This window comes from Crotalus tigris, unplaced genomic scaffold (genome assembly GCF_016545835.1).
Source record: "Crotalus tigris isolate CLP2741 ecotype Arizona unplaced genomic scaffold, ASM1654583v1 scf7180000017771.5222438, whole genome shotgun sequence".
Classification (NCBI taxonomy): domain Eukaryota; kingdom Metazoa; phylum Chordata; class Lepidosauria; order Squamata; family Viperidae; genus Crotalus; species Crotalus tigris.
This window is the reverse complement of record NW_024096622.1, coordinates 4,509,093-4,526,030: the sequence shown is the minus strand read 5'-3', so window position 1 is coordinate 4,526,030 and position 16,938 is coordinate 4,509,093. Positions and strand designations below refer to the sequence as shown.

General features: G+C 35.3%; 2 protein-coding genes across 10 annotated transcripts in view; one reads left to right on the top strand and one right to left on the bottom strand.

Annotated features, from left to right (window-relative positions):
* CDC42BPA (CDC42 binding protein kinase alpha) overlaps positions 1-8,831 on the top strand; it is a 154,519-nt gene extending 145,688 nt beyond the window's left edge. For all 7 annotated transcript variants that reach the window (XM_039341746.1, XM_039341747.1, XM_039341750.1 and 4 more), the window contains 4 exons: positions 717-834; positions 1,936-2,053; positions 3,388-3,545; positions 4,587-8,831. In XM_039341746.1, the coding sequence (XP_039197680.1) occupies positions 717-834; positions 1,936-2,053; positions 3,388-3,545; positions 4,587-4,718 (526 nt within the window). In that variant the 3' untranslated portion in view covers positions 4,719-8,831. The remainder of the gene's footprint in view (positions 1-716; positions 835-1,935; positions 2,054-3,387; positions 3,546-4,586) is intronic.
* Positions 8,832-12,815: 3,984 nt separating this feature from the next.
* Positions 12,816-16,938, bottom strand: part of COQ8A (coenzyme Q8A) — a 48,562-nt gene continuing 44,439 nt past the window's right edge. For 2 of the 3 annotated variants that reach the window (XM_039341742.1, XM_039341743.1), the window contains exons 14-16: positions 16,762-16,827; positions 15,116-15,202; positions 12,816-13,622 (exon numbers count right to left, since the gene is read on the bottom strand). In XM_039341742.1, coding sequence (XP_039197676.1) covers positions 13,335-13,622; positions 15,116-15,202; positions 16,762-16,827 — 441 coding nt within the window. In that variant the 3' untranslated portion in view covers positions 12,816-13,334. The remainder of the gene's footprint in view (positions 13,623-15,115; positions 15,203-16,761; positions 16,828-16,938) is intronic. The other variant, XM_039341744.1, reaches the window with a different exon arrangement.

Below are 16,938 nucleotides of genomic sequence, written 5' to 3'. Positions count from 1 at the left end.
TTCTGATTTTTAAGAAAATACTTTCAAGAAATATGGAGTTAATGTTTCAGCATTTCTCATGTATAGGCTGTGCTGATAAAAGTTTGTATACAATTATGGGAAAACATGGAAATAATTGAATTTGCTTGTTTTCAAGTTAGCATTTTTTTTTTCACTACTGTTGAGGCTTTTTAAGACCTATTTATTAGATAACCTATGATTAGAACCAGTTTTATGCTGTCAGGTTTTCTAAAATTCTCAAGAATTTTCTTTTATATCCTACAACACATTGGCAAATTTCTCTAAAGCTCTTTAAATTATTGTAAGTGTAACATGTGAAGAGTAGTGCTGTATTCTTCTAATCCTTTTCTTTTCTTCTGTCCTTCATCTCTGCCTCCATCTTTGCAGCATCCGATCATCACTGAGCCCACTTCTACACCTTTTCTTGAATGTTGTCTCAACTCCCTCTCGTAGTGCACTCTGAGACCCAGTAACCATTTGGACTTTTTTGTGAACATGGGCTGTTAAGCTTTTAAGCCAAACCTCTGTTCTTCCTGACCTTTTCCCTTCCATCAAGCTAACAGCTGAGATAGAAATTACTTTTCTTTTAAAATTTAGCCATATAAATGGCTATTTGTTTTCTGTTGTGGAATAATTTTTATGAATAGTACATATTTACTCTTTCTGTTTACAAATAGCCACTTCAACATACAATGTCTGAATATTTTCTTTTGCAGAGAGATGCTGCGAGATCCAGAAATGAGAAATAAATTAATTTCTCACCCAACTAACTTTAACCATATAGCACACATGGGCCCAGGAGATGGTATACAGATCCTCAAAGACCTGCCTATGGTAAGCACAGTCTGACATATAACAAAAGCGAAATGAATTTGTCTGAAATGTGATACAAATAAAATTTATTAATTGATTTTCTGCCCTATCACACTCTCACAATTCTCAGCAATTTACATACGTGCAAAACTTTAAAACATCCATAGTATGAATAAACAATACAAATAAACAAAATCACAAAGGGAAAAAAAAATCACATTTACACAAAGGGAAAAAACAGACCAACCTATCAAAAATAGTTCCATAAAAAACAGAATAGGAACACAAGTTAAGATAGGCAAGAAAATGATAAGTGAGCACCTGTCCAGCCTAGATGAGTTCAAATCACCAGGACCAGATGGATTACACCCCAAGGTTCTCAAGGAACTGGCAGATGTGATCTCAGAACCACTGAACTGTTTTTTCAAAGATCCTGGAGCACGGGGGAACTACCAGAGGACTGGAAAAGACCTGATGTACATCTACAAAAAAGGAAAAAAATGGACCCAAGAAATTACAGACCTATCATCCTGACCTCAATACCTGGGAAGATCCTGGAAAAGATAATCAAACAACGAATCAGCGAACACCTAGAGGCAAACAAAGTCATTACTAAAAGCCAACATGGGTTTGTCAAAAATAGATCATGCCAGACAAATCTTATTGCATTCTTCGACCAAGTGACAAAATTAATGGATCAGAGGAATGCTGTGGACATAATTTACTTGGACTTCAGTAAGTCATTTGATAAAGTAGATCACAACCTACTACTTGACAAGATAGAAAAATGTGGGTTACACAGCATCACCACCAGATGGATCCGTAGCTTTTTTTTCAATTGCCTCCTTGCAATCATCTGCTGCCCCTGATGACTATTTACTTATCACAGCTTTCCCTAACCCACTCTAACCCTGCCATTGTGTTTCCCCCAATTTCTCATCATTCTTCAGTAACCTGGCTTATAATTTTTAGCATATCCAAATCAATGGGATGGATTGCCTGTGCTTATTAATTAGTGAGCGAGTCAGTCAAGGTCTTCTCTAAATTCTAACCTGGTCAACTTGCTGTTTTATATGACTTTACCTCTTAGCTGTTTCTGACTTGACTGTCTTTCTGTTGCAGAACCTTCGGCCTCAGGAAAGTCGGGCAATGTTTAGTGGTTCTGTCAGTATCCCTTCAATCACAAAAACCCGGATTGAGCCTGGACGTTCCATGAGTGCTAGTAGTGGCTTGGGAGCAAGTAAGTTGCTGAGCTTCACTTGGTGTCAGCCTCTTTCTCTATTTTCCTTGAGAAGGGTGTACTGTTACCTCTGTATTTGTCTGCTTTGTGAAGGATGTATTAAGAAAGAGGCAGACATTTTGGTGGTCAAGGATATACGACCTTAAGAGCAAAGGGAATTTAGTCAAGAATTTATAGAGAAAAGATCAGACATTCTCTTTGGAGAGAAAACAAATATGAAAGCAATGCAGACTTAATAATTTTAAAAGGCAATACACTGGGTTCATCTATTTTTTGTAAACAGTTCAGCTGTTTACAAGCAGTGTATTTGTGTTTGTTTCTTAGTTAACTTTTGGAACTCCCTATTATTGAGAAAATACGTGCTCATGTTGGGAAAACAGTTTTTGCCGACTAAGATTAGCACAATATTTCATATTTTAAAAAAGGGGAAATGTAATTGTTTTTGCCTATTTGTCATATTTCACTATTATGAAATATATCAACGTAGTATCTAGAATAAAGCCTCATAAACATATAAAGGGGTATTTTTATTTCATCTGAATATGAGAAAGAGCTGCAGAACTAATTACTAATGAAATTTAATCTTTTTAAAGAAATGAGCTGAGCCTGACTCCTGATAATTACATGGAAGTGCCCAGGGAGTTTTCTTGGCAACAGTAAAGAAGTGTTAGCTGTAAAACCACTTGTTACTCGGTGCATATTGTTGTAGAGAAGTATGAGGAAAGTTAAAATCATAGAACTTCCACTATTTTAATATTGTATGCTGGGATTAAATTGCAAAAATTTAATCATAAAAGTATGATGATATTTTATGAAAACAAATGTACTTCAATGCACGTATCATGTTTAACATTCTGTATTGTTTTTATTATTGGTGTATTGCAGTCATGGTATTGATGGAGGCCTAATCAGGATTGGCACTAAGAAATGGGGCAGTTGCGCCATACTTTCAGATATATTTCAGGGCTGCTGTTCATCTGCAATGAACTGTTATAGGACCAACATTTCCAGAAATGTTGACAAAATATTTGGGATTCTATGCTAGTGGAAGATGTTAAACCTTCCTTCTATACTTTACCCCACCTAGCAGTTTCTCCTTAACCAACACAGAGAGGTTAATTCAATACAGCATATAAAATTATTTTTACTCTTGCTGAAATGGAGGCTGGGATGGAAAAGGGAGAAGAGCCTTGATAGAAAGGAATGACAATGGAAAAACAAAACTGGCAACCATCAGTAGATCAAATAATGGTAAAGGGTGACAATGAATACTATGGGTTATAGTTCTAATGCTTTTACATGGTATGTAGTTAAATTCCTGGGTGCATTTCTAGGAACATCTGCACAAAATGGTAGTGCTTTGCGGAGAGAATTCTCAGGAGGTAGCTATGGAGCAAAGCGTCAGCCAATGGCCTCCCCTTCAGATGGCTCTTTGTCTTCTGGTGGCCTGGACCAAGGCAGTGATGCCCCAGTGAGGGAGTACGAGCGAGAGGTGGGTATAAGCTCCAGTTTATGCTTAAAGTAATTGAAAATCAGGACACATAAGTACTGCACTAGTCGATAATTGAAAGGGAAAGTATTACTCTGTAAACTATGACAAAAATTCTAATAACGTGAAATACATTGATATTTTTTTAGCAATAGCTAAATAACTTTCACACGTTTTAGATCACAGCACCATCACATCAAGCCTGATTTATGAAAATTACATACAACATATCTGTAAATCAACTGATCACAGAAGGCAGACCTTAAATCTTTGGATCATTTGGTCCAGGGATCAAGCCACATTGTAAACTTCTCAAATGGGCTGAATCCCCTGTGGAAACAACTACCAGCTAAAAAACGTTCTGTTGAACAAGCAAAAAATATTCCAAGAAACAGTTGGGGAGAATCTTGTTCATACAAGATTTTTCTTGTTACTGTTAATCAATTATTTAAAGTATGTTACAGAGTATAGTACAAACAAATTCAGGAAATTATGCAAATAAATAAACATTTATGTAAGTGTGATTATAGTATAGCATTTATAGGCATAGATGCAGATACAGGAAAATAAAAATTAAATCAGCAAATGTCCCTAAATATATTAATTTCCACTGAAGTCCCTAACAACTCTAGAAAAAAATGTGAGCTTTTACATTTGGCAGATTATGTATATAAACATCTGTTCTACTATATTAGAGACAGCATTGCAAGGACTCAAAACGTTAAGAGCCCAAAGAGAGACCTTCTAGAAAATTGCTTGTATACATGTATAATGTGCTGTTTATTTTCATCCCTCCCAATGTTTTTAGACCAGTGCACTTTGGGAACGAAATCAATAACGTTCTCTTGATAAGGTAGAATGGGCATTCTTCACTGCCTATTTTTGATAGGGCTGCTGGCCAGGCAGAGAAAGAAGAGGTAACCACTTGGCATTCCATTCCTTGTCCTTGTCCCTTGCTTCTATAGATTTTCAATCTTCCCTGTTTCCATTTGTGGCCGTACTGTTATTCACTAATATGTTCTCTTCACGTGTTTTGGGCTGCAGGACTCTGACTCTCCAAGGCACTCTACAGCTTCCAACAGTTCCAACCTGAGCAGCCCTCCCAGTCCCATTTCTCCTCACAAGACCAAGAGCCTCTCCCTGGAGAGCTCGGACCACGTGAGTTGGGACTCATGAACTGCTTCAGCACTCAGATTTGACATCTCAGCAGCTTCTGGTCCCCATGATTCTCCATTTGCTCTCATTCTCATCTCCTCTCAGCCTCCCTACAAGAATCAAACTGTGGGTGGGAGGGGGAGGAAGAGAGTGTAATTGCCATAATTGGCACCAGTAGCGCAACTCTCTTCCCCTCCTAATAGTAGCCAGCAAACAAAAGAAAATCTTGGTGGAGGGCAGCATGGAGTTGTTATATGAGAAATATTGGTATATTTCTATTATTATCCATTTTATTTCATAGGATTATGAAATTCCATTGTATGGCATATTATGCAATACACCACACTCCAAACAAAACATGGTAGTGTAGGATGCTATACACAGTATGTAACAGGAAACCAGATAGATTTGCCTTGGTACACGTAGACCCATATTATATTTTTTCAGGAATAAATACAGCAACACCCTCCATGTTTGGTGATAGGGTGAAATTTGCCCTGCTAAGGAAGATACACATGCTTTCAGACCGCTACTCTGAATGTCAGTCTGATTGCTGCCAGTAAATCTTATTGATTTGGGGAAAAATGATGCATATTTTACTATAATAGAGTTTAAGTAAATACACAAAATTAAGAGTTAGTACATATGTATATAATAAAAGAAAAAGCAGCATTATAATGCAACAGAAGATGGATTCCTATTTAAGAGATCCTTTAATTTAAAATGTGTGGTGTTCCTTTTTTCATACTAAATAATCTATGGATTGAGGGTGTGATCTGAATTTAGAATGGCACTGGATAAAAAACATACAGCCTAGATGAAGATTCCATCCTCACAATTTTTGCTCTGTGACATTTCCTCCTTATCAGTACAAAAATGAAAGCCATAATCATCATTTTAAATTCTCTCTGCCTGTTTTCCACCTGTTCTTTACAAGCAAAATCTATTGTTTACTAGTACACGGATGAGGTAAATTGAAGGGTAGCCAAACAATTATAGAATCTCCTCAGCTGAAGTAAATGCAAATAGAAATGAATGAGCTTTTGGAAGATTAGGGCTAGGCTTTCAAACCCATCTTGCCTTTTAATCACCACAAGCTCTTAAGTAACTTTCTTAGTTAACTACATTCACTGAATACAAGGATCATTCAGTCCGAAATAGAAGTTTGTAGCTTGTTCTTGATCATTGAAAGTTAACATGCCGCTTGTAAAGTTGTACTTTGCTAAATTATTCAAGACTTCTAAAGATTTTCATTGTGATCATCTGCTCACCCATCCTGGCCCAGAATGCCCATTGTCATTGATGTAGCATTCTGGCCGTTGAATCTAATAGAAAAAAACCTAATCAGATCATAGCATTTCTGTCTGAATAGTGGAGATCCATCGTCACCTAGGAAAACAATGGCAAAAACAACATGCAAATGAAGGGCAAAGGCAAACTCTTTTTTTTCCATGTTATTGAATAAAATGAGTACAGTTTGCATTTTCACACTAGATGAATGTGATTTTTCTTCCTAGAATCATTGCTTTTTAGGCTAGACCTATGCTCAAGTGGAGAAAATATTCACGTGGTAATTTTTTTTAAAAAAAAAAGATAATAGTTTCTACAGGTTTTATAATACATCATGGATATTGTCAAATAATTACAGTTAACATCAGTGGAAAAACAATACATCTGTAACAGTTTTCACCTCTAAAAAAATCATCAGCTACAATCATACAAAGTTCTGATTAAGTACTAGAAGATAGAGATCATTGTCTCTAATCTAAGTATATTCAGTTTGTGTCATTATTTGCATTTAGCTCTCTTATACTGGGGAAAAATTGGGAGTAGGAGGCAAACCTAAAACTTATACTGGGGAATAATTGGGAGTAAGAGGCAAAGTTAAAACTTTGCTATTAAGCATGATATCCTAAACCTATCTGTTGAATTGAGTTTATTAAGAATCTCAAAACTGTGTGCTTTGTCATGAGTTAGAAACGATAAAGATTTTAATTTCAGAGCTACCAGCTAAACATACTAAAGGAATTTCCTGCAAGCCTTTTCCAACTAATTGAGTCACAGCTACAAGAACAGCATATAAAATCCATTAGCTCTCATCACCTTTGACAGTCACTACTCCAAGATCCTGTTTCAACCCCTTCAGTCTTTCCTACAATGATGCTCTTGCCATTATCATTGCTCCATACCATGGCGAAAAGGTTAGCATTTCCTCCACCCATATTGGCTGGTGTTTTTTTTTTAAGGCTTCTGATTCTAGCTTTAAACTGCACCTGGCTTGCAGAATTATTGATTTCAGAAATGAACTTGGAAGCCCTCGACAAGTTCCATGGTGATAAGCTGTTTCGTTTGAAGACATAGTTGTCACACATGCAAACAAGAGCTAAGGGGAAGGAATCTGCAAATTAGAAATAATTTTACATAACATCAAACTATTTAATACATTTAAACACTATACTTTATTAGGATGTGTTAACTTGCAATACCAATATTGATAAGGTATTAGGTACTTTTTTCCAACTGTATCCAACACAAACACTCTTAAATCTCTGAAGTTAGCTAGTAAAATTGAGGTTTGTAGTGATGCATTTCTCACTTTTCATTCCTACATGATTCTATTTCTCCAGGCACTTTCATGTGCTCTGATTGAACCCTGACTAATTTGGTTAGGATCTCTTTTGAATGCAGCTTGAAGCTTTGCTGGCCCTAAATGAGAAGTTTGCTTTGAACTGATTCAGGCACTTCATTCATTGCCCTGTTACATTTATGAGGTTCAATAAATTGGATTGTAACTGAACCTCAGATGGTTCACCTCTTACCTGAGACTGTATTTTAAAATAGAAACAATTTATACACAACATTCATGTTTCTTTTCAGATTATATTCCTATTGTATAATTTTATTCTTCTGAATCAGTCTTTCATTAATGGCTTTGTCTAAAATTCGACTGATAGGCTATTTTGTATTCCTATTTATCTTTTTCTTTTCTTAGAACAGCAGGGGGGGAATTCACTATAACATTTATGTTAAACTCAGGTATTTGGAAACAGCAGAGTAATGTTTTAATATAGTACATATTAATGCAATAATGTACTTTTGGGTATGTGATTCACCAGAGATACATCTTAGTTGCAAACAAAACTTTTGTTCCAAAGTCCAAAACTTGGGAGATAAATTGACTTAAGGATGGTGGATGTTAAAAATACTTATGATTTTTCAGTTACCAGTTTTCAGGGACAACATTCACACGTATAAGAGCAGCATTAGCAGCAGAGATTATTCCTTTTTCCTTTCCTTGTCTGTTGTTTAATGAACAGAAATTGGCTTGTTAGAATTATACTACAGTTACCTCTTTATAACTGGGGTCCTTTATCTAGGTGCACAGTTTGGAGACCCCAGGACACGCATGTGCCTTCAGAGGAAAGTTACTGAAAGGCTCCTGGCAAAATCTAGCCCAAAGCAATAGGACTAATCAAGGCACTACCCTGTCACTTTCAAAGTGTCATCATTTGGACTTTCCTGAGAAACTAGGTTTGCAATTCTTCATCTACAGGGGGCCTTCAGGAATCAATTAGGGTTGGAGACTTTAAATTTTGGGGACCATATTGCAGGTTAAACCAATTCCACAAAAGTTTTTTTTTCCTTTCTCATTCTACATAAAACATACGTAGTCACACTGATGAGGAAGCAATTCACAACCAAAAAATGCCCTTGGTATTTAACAGAATTATACCTGCCTTTTTATGTACAATTTCATATCATTTATTTTTTAAACAAAGATATTTTTAGGGATTTTTTTCATTGTAATATTGTTGTACAGTTTTGCATGGCCTAGATGTAATCACTTTTTTTGTTTTGGTTTAGAGTATAAAAGCTGACAAGTGTGTGCGTGGGAGGGGGAAGTTTCTGCTTTGGCTCTTCTCACTTGTATTTTTGATTCATGTCCTCAATGTTGTAGAGGACATTGTAAGAGATTCTCTGCTCCAGAACAATGATGTAGATTCTATTGCACAGAAATATTTAAGGTGGATCAGTCAAAAGTGTAATAAGTGGCAACCACCAATATTTTACATGGATAACACTTAATATTAACCTACTTTGATGTATTGCAATAAAACAGGGAAATACTAGAAATTCAGATCGTTTTGTCTTCTTTTCACTTCCCCCTCAGATCAATTTTATATTAAGAGTGGGCCCATAAATTCAGCTATTGAGATCTTAATTTCTTACATTAGAAGTGCTGGACCAGAAAACTTTAGGAGCGGTTGCTCTCTTCCAAAGCATCTACTTAATTTAAACCATAGACTAATCATACTCTGCCATTCTGTTCTTGTTTCCTCGATACTGCTGAGGATAAAAACATTTAAGCTTGTCATATTTTTTCTTCAGCATGAGGTTTGCAAAGCAATGAATCCAGAATATTCTGTTTTGTGAATAGAGCTCAGACCGAACTTAAAAATGTACGGTCAATATTAATTGCTCTTATTTACTGATACACTGCAACAATCAAAAAGAAAACAGGAATTGATTATGCAACCATGTAGATGCAGCTTTTTAGTTAGGGAAAAATAGAGCAGAACTGTGAGGACCTTTTTTTGTTAAAACCTTGTCATCCCCACCCCAGCCCAGTTTCATCATAATGCTATTTGCCCAGTAGTTTTAATTTTATAGGAAATAATTAGGAAGGGGGTCTGATACAGTTGCTAAATAGCATGCACATTATTCCTGCACACAAAACATTCCTGCCATTTCTAAAAATGTGTGTCAGAAAAGCCCATGTCTTTTTGTATGGCAATATGATGATTCTAACATCAAACTCTGCTAGACCACTTTTTTTTTCTCTAGACAAAATCAAGAATACTGTCTTAAAAATAATTTGAATTCATGTAACTTACATAGTATTGATATTGTCTTTGACTGCTACCATGTCCTAATGAAGCTAGGGTCCAAAAACATTCTCTCCCTCAAGTAAAGATTTCAATGACATGCAGAATATCAATCAGGAGATGTTCAGAGAATTTCATGACAGCATCACTACAGTGTGTATTTCTGATTCGCTTTGACATAGACCTGTGTTTCACCGAATAGCTCTTCTTGTTTGGAAAATCATTTCACAGGTGAAAGCAAACAGAACCACTTGTGAACAATCCCAAACAGAAGTTTTATTGTTAGTCACCTGTGTTACAAGAATCTCACCAGACTGACTGCATTTCCTTGGGAACAGTCAGATTAAGGCTTCAAGCAGGAAGAAAGTCGTTTTCTTCTCTTGGCATTACATTTTTCAAATACATCAGTTTATTCCTTGTAAATGAGATTGTAAATTTGATTAAAGGCATTTGCATAATCGCATCTGGAAGAGTGATACTTTATACAGTAATAATAAATTCATCAAAAAGCAGATTCCAATTGGCGGTTAGTATTTTTGGTTTAACAAGCCCCTTGTCAGCTTTTTATACTCTTAGTAATGCTCATAATTCATCTTTTCACGCATTTCATCTCCCTCTTTAACTTTCTGATATTGCAGCATAGAATATAGTATTTTAAAATGTTTCCTGTTGAATGAAATTAAGACTAGTTGTTTATCCGAACAATGACCAGATTATAAATATTTTATAATTCACAAAAATCTATTCATTTTTCTATGATCTTTGGACTTGAATTCCATGATATCCTCTCAATGATATAACATCAATTGTGCACTATGTGAACAACACACAGTAAACAGCTCCAAGGAAATAAGATCAATTTATCTAAATGCATAGAAGCATCTGCAAAATATTTTAGGGAGCAAGAGAGAGGCTTAGGACCAATAAAACAATAAAATGACAAGTAGACTCCCTTCCACCCTTCTTGCTGATTTGACAATGAACTATCATACTGAAAGGCAAGTAATGTGAACCAATAAAAAATATCCCTACTATAGGTAGAAAATGACTAATTTATGCTTACAACTCCACCAGCCACACACATTCACAAATACACGGTATATAAGGAACTATAGTTAAATCTGTTCTAAAAATCACTTCGGTGCCTTAGGCAATAGGCCAAAATTGATGTAGATTGGAATAAATAATGGCAGACCTTCTAAAGCTCTGTTGTATTATTGGAAAGACATTTTTTAACAACTGATATATCCACAGCAAGACTCTTTCTCCATTATCCATTATCCTAAATTCTAGCAGAAAAATTGATTTAGGCAAAAGAAAGTGGGATGCATTCGTTATTATTGCCTTCCTGCAGGACTTATACTTTCTGGTGTAGCATAAAGGTATAAATTCAATTAATTTATTGTTAACACATTCAGCAACAGGATTAAGCAGATTTTCTTAAGCGGAAAATATTAAAGGTATTAGGTCAGAATTCAGCTAAAGAATGTTGCAGTTAAACTTGATGGTTTCAAAGCAAGCGTTTTCTTTGATTATTCCAGGCCACAGTGTAATTATGTGCCATCATTTTTGACTCCCAGCAACCACATAGATATATTTTCTCCAGGATGATCTCTTTCAGATTTGTGGCATTCATCACTACTATAATTGAATCCATCAACCTTGTTGCTGGTCATTCTATTCCTCTCTTTTCTTCTACCTTTCTCAGCATTAGACCTTTTTCCAAAGAGCTGAGTCTTTGCATAGTATGTCCTAACTAGTTTTGTTTGAACCTGGTTATTTGTGCCTCATCTGAGAACTCTGGATGGATTTATTCAGTGATCCATCAGTTTGTTTTCTTGGCTATACATGGTATTCTCAGGAGTCAACATCAAAGTTCAAAGGCGTCAAAATTCATCCTGCTTTTTTAAAGTTCAACTTTCCAACTTAAAAATCCAACTTTTGTTCTTTCAATTCTTTCTTATGTTCAGCCAAATTTTATTCTTGGTATAAATGGCAGTGTTTTTTGATACACATCCTAGGGAAGCATATAGTTTTCTAGAGATTTTGGACTTCAAATACTTTCAGTTCCAACTGCAGCAGGACCACAAGATCGTTGACAACAATTTCCTCTATTCTTTGTTAAGTGGGCATTGCACATCCACATCTGAGGCTTTCCAAGTTACTAAAATACCTCTTTTGGGAACTGAGTTAAACTTTGGGGTTAAATTAACAATTATTTTAGCTTATTTGTTAGCCAATTGTTTTGTTTCGTTTTACTGCAAAGATAGAAAGATGTCATATAAATTGAAAAATCAAGTTCAGATGAACACATGTAAATATCAAAATCTTCCTACTCAATGGGTAGTGGCTGCAGTTTATTTGGATTGAATTATGTCTACTAACATGTTCCTCCAACTGTTTAAAGACTGAAACAAAAAAAACAACAAGATCTTATCACTGAGTCAATTAATTCCGCCAACACAATCTTTTGCATAAGCACCTCTTTATTGCAAATAAGTTCAAAGTTGAACAGTTACAAAATGTCATTCATATATATATATATATATATATATATATATATATATATATATATATATATATATATATATATTAGTGTGTGTGTGTATGTATGTGTATGTATATATATACACACACACATATATGTATATATACATATACATGTGTGTATATATACATGTGTGTATGTATATATGTGTGTGTGTATATGTGTGTATATATATATATACATACATACATACATACACACACACACATACATACACATACATATATATCTTGCAAGTGTGTCCATTGAGCTATTTAAATGTAGACCATGCTTTTCAATGCAATTTTGAAACATAATTGATACTGAATATACATTTCCTGTCTTCATCAAAAGTTGCACTACCAAATATGAACATACAAAGATGGAGAAATTACAGTTTTGCTTCTGGGCTCTTATAAGTGCCACAGAGCTTTGGTTTCTCTAAATCTCCATTTAACGAGTAAACTCAATTTTTGAGAAAACCTTAATTACATTCCTTCTACTTAGACCTCAAAGAATCAAAGATAATCAACCAAATTTCAAAATAACATGTTCTACATACACCAATGAACTGTTTGTATCAGATTCTTTAAAATCCTCAGTTTTGTTGAGCACCAGAGACTCCACATATATATATTTCACACTGTTCTATAAGAAAATCCCAGCCATTACAGACTCCCACCAAATTACCATACAAAAATAAGGTTTTGTTGACATTCTATTCTTTGCAATATGAAACTGCAGAAGAAAGCCTTTCACCTTTGAAGAAAACTGAAAAAAACTTGAAGATGGGGAGAATAACATTTAAAGTACAAATAGATGTCTATGCCGACTCATTTTGATTTGTTCCACCTCAGTATTTTTTTCTTTAAAAAAAAGTCAACTCAGCTACCAATGTTAAAATATGAAAAAAAATGCCAAGATCTAGGACAGTATGAAATGCAGCTGTTCATTTTTGCCTCCACATCTTCTAAACTAGCAAACCACTATTTTTTATAAAATAGGAGATACACCTAAAATCTGGTGAGAATGTTGAGAGGAGCTGTACCCAACAAAAGCACAATTTCCTCAAAATTATTCTGCTTCCAGAAGATCATCTGTTGCATTGCTAAAGCAATTCTGGAGGCGTGATAGGGAAAAAATAGTACTGTGGTGTGCCAGAGCTTGGCCATATGATTGGGCCATATTCATAAGACAATAATATTTAATAGTTCTTTTGTGCCACTACTCATTTTTGGTCTTTTTACTCCAGTATTTACTGTAGGCTTCTTGAAACATATCCTTGCATGGAATTTTGGCCTTCAGCTTGGAGCATATGAGAAAAGAGCCACCCATTTTCCGATGAAGGGAATATGTCTCTTCTGGTGGAGGGACCAACCTGTGCTTCAGCATGACTGGAATTAAGCCATGTATCTTTTCAGTGGTATTTTGACAGCCAAAATCAAAAGGTTCACTGGATGCAAAAGCTTCTCCAAGAATAAGGACAGCATCCAAGTGGGCCTCTTCCATAGCCTAATTAAAAACAAAGCAAAATGATTATGATTGGCTACTTCAGTGTTTCCCAAACTTGACAATTTTAAGGCATGTGGACTTCAACTCCCAGAATTCCACAGCCAGCAAGCTGTGGAATTCTGGGAGTTGAAGTCCTCATGCCTTAAAATTGTCAAGTTTGGGAAACACTGGGCTACTTCAAGCAGGTCTACTGAAAAGAAAATGAAAGAATCAATAATCACCAACATAAACCAGACAAGAATGGTCTGACAAATAGCAGCAGTAGTCAAAATCCAGCTCTGGAATAATAACCCACAAGCAGCAATTCTTGGCTTAATATACAAAACAGGCTCTGCCTTCTTAGCACAGATAAGATAAAGTTGTGGCTGGCAGTAAAGTACAGAATAATAAATATTACATTGCAAGTTTTAAAACAGGGCAGATACATGACACATTATACCCTAATCTGGTTAGATACAATTTGAACAGCTAGGGTAGCACATAATTCCAATCCAATTCTACATATTTTTATTCAAATTAAACATATTTTATCTAATCAAAACAGTATCACCAGTATTCAGTTTGAAGCGAACATACACTTAGAATGGAGATTAAGAAATTATAACTACAGCTTTCTCAATAAAGTATCAATACAGACCGCAAATTATGAACAACAGCAAAGAGAAAATTCCTAGTTTATAAACCAATCCCCCATCCATTTATTTATAAAAAATATTCGGCTGAAATCCTTTATTATATAAAATGGGAAATTGCTCCATCACTAAATTTTGAGTTTTCAATATTACGTAGAAAGTTAGCACCTGCTTCTGTAAGTGTTTGTTAACTTAAATTCAGTTTTTCTATTTTAGATTGTCTCCTATAAAAAGGCTCAAGCCAAATCTGAAAAAGTATCACTTGACAGTAAAGACTCTTTCAAGATCACCAGGACAAACATTTGTCCTGTCAGATCAGCAGCTAAAGTACAGTTTTTGGACTGACAAGATTTCTTAACATGACATACTAAACAATATGAGGGAAGACAAAGAGGGTGAGTTCAGCAGTTACAGAGATTTTTAGGTTTTGGAAATATACGTTTTTTTTTTATTGTTGCCTTAGAATTTTGCCTGCTTGAAAAAACTAGAAACACAACTTAAGCCAACTAAGGCTTCCTGATTAGAATAGAATAGAGCTAGAAGGGACCTTGGAGGTCTTCTAGTCCAGCCCCCAGCTCAAGCAGGAGAACCTATACCATTAGTTTTAGCTATTTATGCAAAAGGAAGAGAAAAGCAGATGGAAGTAGTCTCTGCTCATCTCAGTGGGCAATTCAATCACACATTAAAACAGAAAAAACTTTGGCAACCTGGCTTATCAAATGGCAAGGCAACAATTGAGTAGCTATGCAAACATTTTTTGTGTGAAAAAGGATATTTGTTGCATTCTCTTCTATTGATTGAGAAAATCAAACTTAACTCATAGCATTGGTAAAGTAGGGACTGCTTGGTTCTACAACTTACCTTGTTTTCATAGCCAGTTAAAAATTTCATTTCTATTGATTTCTGTAGCACTCTCTCTCTATCCATGTCAGCAGCTGCTTTAATTAACTATTAAGAGGCAAGAAATCAAAAAACAAATCCAATTAGCATTTTTGCAATCAAGAAAAGCATTTACTTCACAAGGAAGCAAGTCATCCTTGTAATAAATACCTTAGCAATTCCTAAAAGATATTGGCTTTGAAAAGCAAGAGCTTCTGGTGTCTCCCAAAACTTGCAAGGCAGAAATTTGAACCAAATTTCTGAATATTTCTCCTGAGAGGTCAGTACCGGGAAACTAAAATAAGATTTCCAAAAGGACACCAAAAGACCTCGAAACATAATGTGATTTTTATCACAGAAATCTCTATTAGCATCTGGATCCTGTAGAACAATTATCAAACAATTGTTCATATATAACTAATCAGATCGCCATTTTCCCTTTCTGGCAATTTGGTTATAATATATACATTATACAACAACCAAATTACCATATAGGTTGGGCTATCCTGATGTTTATTTAAATATGAACAATTGTTCGGTATTACTAACATTATCCATCTGGGGTGAGAAACAACATGTAAATAGGAAAAGAAAAGAAGACATTCTAGGTAGTACATTCATTTTTAATTACTTAAATTCTTCCCATTAATGACAAATTTAATTTTTGCCATCTATTTAAATTCATTATCTCCTTCCATATTTTACCACAATTATTCTTCCTCAGTAAGAGTCACCCCCAAGTACTTTACCTTTTTCATAACTTTAAAACCAGTTTTAAATTCCAATTTCTTCTGATCTTCCACCTTTAAATTTAATTGACCACCTTTCCCTCTTTTTTTGTACACTATTTTTTCTTTTTTTTGTTGTTGTTGTTAGGGTTGAATGTATGCTTTTGTTTCATTTTGTTTGCTTTACTCTTTTGTATATTATTTTCTATGATAAAACAATAAATTTAAAAAACAGAAAAGAGAACATTCTTCCTTAGAAGAAAAGTCTGGACTTAATGATTAAATATTTTTGCTTCTCTTTTAGGAGGCAAAGGCAAGAATAGTAAAGTTATGTCGCCTGAGATATGGAGTAATATACTCTCAGAGCTTGAAAATATATATGTAGACCTTGCGTTACAACCGTTCACTCAGCATCTGTTTAAAGTACAAGTTAGCTGAGAGAATGGTACTTACACACTGGTCATCAGACTTCTAGGCATCACAGCATCCCTGCAGACACATGATTGGATCCAGGTGCCTGGCTCATGATTATGACATCAGTGAGCCCTGGTCACTGACATTCTCTGCCAACATCCCTCAAAGTCAACAGGGAACCCGGCAGGAAGTTGGAAGTTGTGATCATTTGAGGCTCTTGCTTAATGACCTCTGTGATCCTTGATTAATGATGACAACCAGGACTGCTGGAACTGCAATTACTAAGCAATGCAGCCACACAATGTGTTTTATGACCATGTCTCTTAGCAATGGCAACTCCAGCTCCAATTCCTGTTGCAACCAAGGACTGCCTATACATTGAATTTTTTTTTAAAAAAAAAAGCAAAAAAGTACGCAGCAAAAAGCTTTTATCATCCACTTGTCACAAACCCCATGACAGGCATGATAGCAATTTGGAGCCCTTACCTCTATGTAGGCATCTGTGAACTTCTCATCAAAGCCACGTGTTGCTCCAAAATCCAGAAGTGCCACCTGGAAAAAGAGATGTACAAAACTTTCTGAATGAAAGTAGAACTATTCCAGAGGGTTCATTTCTAAATGAGAGGCCAGAAAGAAAGCTTATTCTAGTTTCTCAGAAGCTAC